The 6,901-nt window shown below is 48.2% G+C and overlaps 1 protein-coding gene across 3 annotated transcripts in view; it reads left to right on the forward strand.

Moving 5' to 3' along the window:
• The first annotated feature begins 255 nt into the window (after window positions 1-255).
• Window positions 256-6,901, forward strand: part of PDIK1L (PDLIM1 interacting kinase 1 like) — a 14,599-nt gene continuing 7,953 nt past the window's right edge. Inside the window, exons 1-2 of one of the 3 annotated variants that reach the window (XM_032300912.1) lie at window positions 256-343; window positions 3,342-3,643. In XM_032300912.1, coding sequence (XP_032156803.1) covers window positions 3,359-3,643 — 285 coding nt within the window. In that variant the 5' untranslated portion in view covers window positions 256-343; window positions 3,342-3,358. Of the gene's footprint in view, window positions 344-703; window positions 841-869; window positions 1,580-3,341; window positions 3,644-6,901 lie in introns of those variants that run through there. The other 2 variants (XM_032300911.1, XM_032300913.1) reach the window with 2 other exon arrangements.

Below are 6,901 nucleotides of genomic sequence, written 5' to 3' on the forward strand. Positions count from 1 at the left end.
CCCTGCTGCCACCGCCGGGGAACAATGAGGCGCCGGCTTCTTTAAGGGAGATACCACCGCGCCGGCGGGGCAGGGGACGGCGTCTTCTCAGATGATCGCACCAAGCCCCGCGCCGCTGCCGCCGTCTCGGCAACTGCATCGCCCGCAAACACGGCTCAGTGACTCGGACAAAAGCTGCAGCCTCCCTCCCAGCGGGGCGGACGCCAGGCCTTCTTGCTCGGGCCGCGCCTCCACGCGGGCCCGCCAAAGCAGCACCGCGCCCCGCAGGCACCCAGGGCCCGCGCAGAAAAAGATGCACGGGGCGTTCCACCCCAGCGAGCCCCGCACCCCAGCCCGCAGCTTGGTAGGTTGGAAGGGGGGTGGCGAGGGGGAGGGGAGGACACGGCGGGGCGCACGCAGCCCCAGGCCACGACCTGCCGCTGCAGACCGTGCCCAGGGCCACAGGCCCTGCGCGCCCACTGCGGCTGGAGGGTGGCCGAGCGCGCCGCGTGGCATGGCCTCGGGGTTCCCGGGCCCGGCCACCCCTGCGGGGAGCTCCACCAGTGGTGCGCTCCAGAGCGCGCACACCTCCGACTCCAGGCTCTGCAAATCCGCGGGAGAGGGAGGTGGCGAGCGGAGGGCCGGCCACGCGCCTGATCGGTGGCGCGGAACTTCCCGGCTCGGGCTACGGAAAGCCGGAGGGGGGCGGGGCCGCCAGCGTAAGGGGGTGTGTCCGCGCGCACCACGGGGGCGCGCGCCGGCCGCTGACTGGAGGCGGCGGCTGCAGCGGAGGCGCGAGCTGCCCGATAATGGCGGCCTGCAGAGCCCGTGAGAGGGAGAAGCGGCAGCGTCTACCCTGAGGTAAATCTGGCTCTTCGGCGTGGCGGAGAGGCCCTGCTGCAGTGCCGACCGCCCTGCATGTGCCTTCCTCCCCGGGATGCCTGTCACAGACCTGTCAGTGGAGTCATCCTGGGGAAGGCCCCGCGCCCCTCAGGCCACCGGCCCTAGCCGCGGCCTCCTCTCACACCCGGGCCACCTCCCCGAGCCCCGGCCCTCAGCCTCCAGCCCCAAAGTGTTGAGGCAGCTGCAGGGCTGGCTCTTCTGGGCGAAGGGGCTCGGGAGGCTCCCCTCCGGGCTTCATCTGAGCGCGGCCGAGGAGGGGGAGGGCCTGACATTTGGCCAATGAGCGCGGCCTGAGCCGCCGCGTTGGACAACACCTCTGGCCCGGACTGGCCCTTCATAGGCGCCGGCAGGTGTCTGGCCTGGCCGGGCCGCGTCCCCGCGCCAGGTTAGAGCGGCGAGAGCGAGGTCCCGCCACTTGCCGTCGAAAGTCACTTAGGTTCGCACCGGATGCATCATTAGATCCGGGATCCCACGGGTTTCATAAAAACCCCTCTCCTCCCTATTCAGGAAGGTGCTTCTCCCCATGGGGACTGTACCCGGCTGGAGAGGACATGGGACTGCTTCAAAGACACGAACCACCTTGAGTGGATGTGACTGGCGATCGCCGCAGAGCAGGAAAGCTCGTCTGCTGTGCAGTCGGGGCAGAGGATTCTGTGGCAGGAAATCAGACACTAGGAATTCGGTAGCGATTTGAAGGGTGGGTGTCCGGTTAGAGGAAGTGGGGCTGAAAGCAATCTCAGAAGTCCTTTCTTGATTAAATCTATCCTATGGACTTAACGCAGCAGATCCCAACTTCTCAGGCTCTAGGGTCAGTAGCTTTTTGCATCCCCAGCTGAACAGAATAAATACTGTAAAATCTCAGGTTACTTTTCTTGCCCGTGGTAACAATCTACAAATGAGAATTCGCTCGTGAAGTTCGTTAGAATCTAGAAATTCTTTGGGGAGTGAGGAAGTACACTTTAGACTTTCTGCATTCAGCACGTGAGCATTTCTGTATAGGGCCTTTGCTCTCGCCTTTAAACCATTCACTAAGTTGAATTCCCAAGAACTCTGTTATAGAGCCCCTTGATATTCAGGGTCTTTTTTTTTTTTTAGAGATGGCATTTCACCATGTTGGCCAGGATGGTCTCGATCTCTTAACCTAGTGATCCGCCCGCCTCGGCCTCCTAAAGTGCTGGGATTACAGGGGTGAGCCACCGCGCCCGGCCCACAGGATCTTTTTTGTTGGCAAAAATGACCTAGAACTATTGTTTACTCCAGCTCTCTTCTGATTAGTAAAAAGGAAACATAAGTAAAAAAAATTTAAATAGCTATTATTAAATGATACAAAAAAGGTAACTGTATTCTAAGTAGCTTACTTTATTTTTAAAGAAAAGTTTCTTCTCCATAAAGTTTATTTTCATTTATTTTGTAAGAAATAAGGAGATGACATAAGAAACAAAATTAAAATATGAATAAGAGTTTGGCCACTTACTTTTTCATAATGAAAACAAACATTTTCAGTTCTATAAATGTTCTGGTTCACTTTCAGGCCTTAAGCATAAGCCAGGTGTTTGTATTTCTAACTGTGAAGGGGTTTTGTTTTTGCTGTTTTATGACCATTATATCTGTGTCAGCCTGAAGAAGAAGCTGGGATTTTGCTTGCTTGCTTGTTTTTTCCTGATCAGTAGATAAGAATGCTGAATTTTGGGAATGCTTTTTTTTTTTTTTTTTTTTTGAGACGGGGTTTCGCTCTTGTTACCCAGGCTGCAGTGCAATGGCGCGATCTCGGCTCACCGCAACCTCCGCCTCCTGGGTTCAGGCAATTCTCCTGCCTCAGCCTCCTGAGTAGCTGGGATTACAGGCACACACCACCATGCCCAGCTGAATTTTTGTATTTTTAGTAGAGACGGGGTTTCACCATGTTGACCAGGATGGTCTCGATCTCATGACCTCGTGTTCCACCCGCCTCGGCCTCCCAAAGTGCTGGGATTACAGGCGTGAGCCACCGCGCCCGGCCCTGGGAATGTATTTTTAACAGTGACATTTTCAAGCAGTTCATACAAGAGACAGTATACTGTAGTGCTTAAAATTGTGGTTGTCTGAGGCAGATGGCCTGATTTAAAATCCCAGTTCCACCAGTTACTAGCTTAGTTACTTGACCTTAGGCATTTACTTTAACCTCTCCATTACATAGTTTCATCTATAAAAAGACCATAATAGTATCTACCTCATAAGATTATTATAAGGATTAACCAAATTTAATATTCTAAAGAGCTTAAAACAGTTCCTGATACATAGTAAATACTACCTGTTAGCTTTATTGTTACTATTCTTAAAATTAGATTTTCCCTAGATATAGCAAATATCCCTTAAGCACTGCAGACAGTGAAACAGATGACAAGCAAATCATACATAAAAGGAAATACAAGCCAGTAGGTATACATAATTTCAACAGAGCACTTTGTTGATTTTTCCAGAAACCTCGACCTTGAAGATGGTGAGTAGCCAGCCAAAGTACGATCTAATACGGGAGGTAGGCCGAGGTAGTTACGGTGTTGTGTATGAAGCAGTCATCAGAAAGACCTCTGCACGGGTGGCAGTGAAGAAAATTCGATGTCACGCACCTGAAAATGTTGAACTAGCCCTTCGTGAGTTCTGGGCACTAAGCAGTATCAAGAGCCAACATCCAAATGTGATTCACTTGGAGGAATGCATCCTACAAAAGGATGGGATGGTGCAAAAGATGTCCCACGGCTCTAATTCTTCCCTTTATTTACAGGTATGTGTTGTTAATTGGGAAATAGAAATGATTTGAACATGGCATTGGTCAGCAAGAAGAGGAATGACAGGGTCAGGCGAACATTTCCCTTTAAATGCAGGTGTTTTTTAGTTAGAAGTAGATAAGTGTCTGCCAAGAGTTGAATGGATGTTTGCTTTAAAACAAGGTTTTATTTAAACCTGTGATGCACATACCTAAAAATAACATAAGCCACCTGTTATGCAATGGTACTTGCCAGTCTGCATAGGAATGGGGCAAGATAGGACTAGAGAAGTGCTTGAGACTACAGTCTAATAACTTCATTTCTTTGAAATCAATAATTCTGGACTTGACAGAAGAAAAGGAAAAACTCCACAACCAATAGCAATACCCTTAGGTAATTGGACGTCTCTTTTATAAATCACTGGTTTGAATGTCAGCCTTTGCTGTTTTAGAGGGATATTTGGTTTCTTCACCATGCAGTTCCAGTTAATTTTCATGAAGTACGTGGTTTAACACCTGAATGTTATTAACAGTGCTAATAGCTAACATTTGAATTCCCACTCAGTTCCATGGTCTGTGTTGAGTGCTTTAAAAGCAGTTGCTCAAAACAATCCTATGAGGAAAGGACTATTATTATCTTCACTACAAATGAAGAAACTGAGGCTTAGTATAGATAATGAATTTATCCAAAGTTACATACCTAGTAAGTGGTAGAATTGGGAGCTGGAGCTAAGACTGACAGCTAAAGCTTATGCTCTCTTAACTTCCAAATTACTCTTCTGTAAACCTGGGTAAATGGAAAAGCTTTTCTATTTTTCTTTTTTTGACTTCTGCCAGAAATTTAAATCTCTAGTAGCTCTATACTCAAAGAATAAAAAAGATATTAAGACATAGCTTGTTAAAGGCTAGGGGAAAATTTCTGTGTTTTTTTTTTTTTTATATTTAGTTTTTTTTTTAATAGAGACCTGTTGCCCAGGCTGGTCTTGAACTCCTGAGCTCAGGCAATCCGCCCGCCTCGGCCTCCCAAAGTGCTGGGATTACAGGCATGAGCCACCGCGCCTGGCCGCAAAATTTCTTAAAGCTAGTCATTCTTGGAAAAGAAAACAACTTTGAGTGCATCTAATTTCAGAATTTACCATCAGACTTTTACTATTTAAAAGTCTGCTTTTGGGTGGGGCGCTAGGGGCTCATCACACCTGTAATCCCAGCACTTTGGGAGGCCGAGGCAGTTGCATCACCTGAGGTCAAGTGTTTGAGACCAGCCTGGCCAACATGGCAAAACCCTGTCTCTACTAAAAAAATACAAAAATTAGCCTTGCATGGTAATGTGCAACTGTAATCCTAACTACTCAGAAGGCTGAGGCAGGAGAATCTCTTAAACCCAGGAGGCAGAGGTTGCAGTGGGCTGAGATTGCACCTTTCCACTCCAGCCTGGGGGACAGAGTGAGACTCTGTCTCAAAAAAAAAAAGGCCCTTTGGCCAGGTGCAGTGGCTTACACAACATTTTAGGTGGCAGAGGCAGGAGGCAGGAGTATCACTTGAACCCAGGCGTTAAAGACCAGCCTGGATAATATAGCGAAACCCCATCTGTACAAAAAACAAAAATTAGGTGTGGTGGCATGCACCTTATAGTCCCACCTACTTGAGAGGCTGAGGTGGAAGGATCGCTTGAATCCAGGAGGCAGAGGTTGCAGTGAGCTGACATTGTGCCACTGCACTGCAGCCTGGGTGACAGAGCAAGATTCTGTCTCAAACAAAACCTCTGTTTTTAAAACAAGAAAAGCTTTTGGAGTAGGAACAACAAAACAAATACATGAATGTATATATTAAGAAGCTTGCAAGTTTCTTTGTATGATGAGCAAATATTAGTCTTGAGAACTTAATTTATATTGCAGTTTAGCACTCTGTGCCCTGAAGTTATTATTTTTTGAGATGGAGTCTTGCTCTGTGGGTCAGGCTCGAGTGCGGTGGCATGATCTCGGCTCACTGCAGCCTCCACCTCCCAGTGAGTTTCCTGCCTCAGCCTTCTGAGTAGTTGGGACTAAGGCTCCTGCCACCACACCCAGTTAATTTTTGTATGTTTAGTAGAGATGGGGTTTCACCATGTTGGCTAGGCTGATCTCAAACTCCAGACCTGAAGTGATCTATCCACCTCGGCTTCCCAAAGTGCTGGGATTACAGGCGTGAGCCACGGCACCCGCCCAATGCTCTGAAGTTTTCTGTTTTATGGCAGTAAAAATATCTATTTATATCATTTTATTGTTTGCTTTTCTAATAGTGCTTATCATGTAAGTTGAATTTATAGAAAATAATTGGAAACATTCTTACTCTATTCCCTCTTAAAAGTAGATAGAGGCTGGGCACGGTGGCTTACACCTGTAATCCTAGCACTTTGGGAGGCCGAGGAGGCAGGCAGATTACCTGAGCTCAGGAGTCTGAGACCAGCCTTGGCAGGCAACATGGTGAAACCCTATCTCTACTGAAATACAAAAAATTAGCCAGGCATGGTGACATGTGCCTCTATTCCTAGCTACTCAGGGAGCTGAGGCAGGAGAATTTCTTGAACCTGGGAGGCAGGGATTGCAGCAAGCCAATATCACACCGCTGCCCTCTAGCCTGGGTGACAGAATGAGACTCCATCTCCAAAACAAAACAAAAACAAACCAAAAAGGGGGATAGAAAGCCCGACACGGTAGCTCATGCCTGTAATTCCAGCACTTTGGGAAGCTGAAGCCAGCGAATCACTTGAGCTCAGGAATTCAAGACCAGCCTGGGCAAAATGGTGAAACCCCATCTCTACAAAAAGTAGAAAAAGTTAGCCAGGTGTGGTGGTACACGCCTCTGGTCCTAGCTGTTTGGGAGGCTGAGGTGGGAGGATCACTTGAGCCCAGGAGGCAGAAGTTGCAGGAAGCCTAGATTGGGCCACTGCACTCCAGCCTGTCTCAAAAAAAAAAAAAAAAAAAGTGGATAGAACCTTGCTGAACTTTACATTTAGTTTTAGAGACTAAGATGTATGATCTCTTTTCAACTAGAAAAGCAAAGATATTTAAACAAGATTTATTAGCTGAGCATGGTGTCATGTACCTGTAGTTCTAGCTACTCAGGAGGCTGAGGCAGGAGGATTGCTAGAGTCCAGTTCAACACTGCAGTGAGCCATGACTGCACCACTGCACTCCAGCCCAGGTCATGGAGTGGGACCCTGTCTCAAAAATAAATAAATAAACAAACATATTATTTAGTGCTGAGTCCACATCCATCAGTTGTTATAGTAGCTAG

This window comes from Sapajus apella, unplaced genomic scaffold (assembly GCF_009761245.1).
Source record: "Sapajus apella isolate SASKATOON/1434 unplaced genomic scaffold, GSC_monkey_1.0 scaffold43, whole genome shotgun sequence".
Lineage (NCBI taxonomy): Eukaryota > Metazoa > Chordata > Mammalia > Primates > Cebidae > Sapajus > Sapajus apella.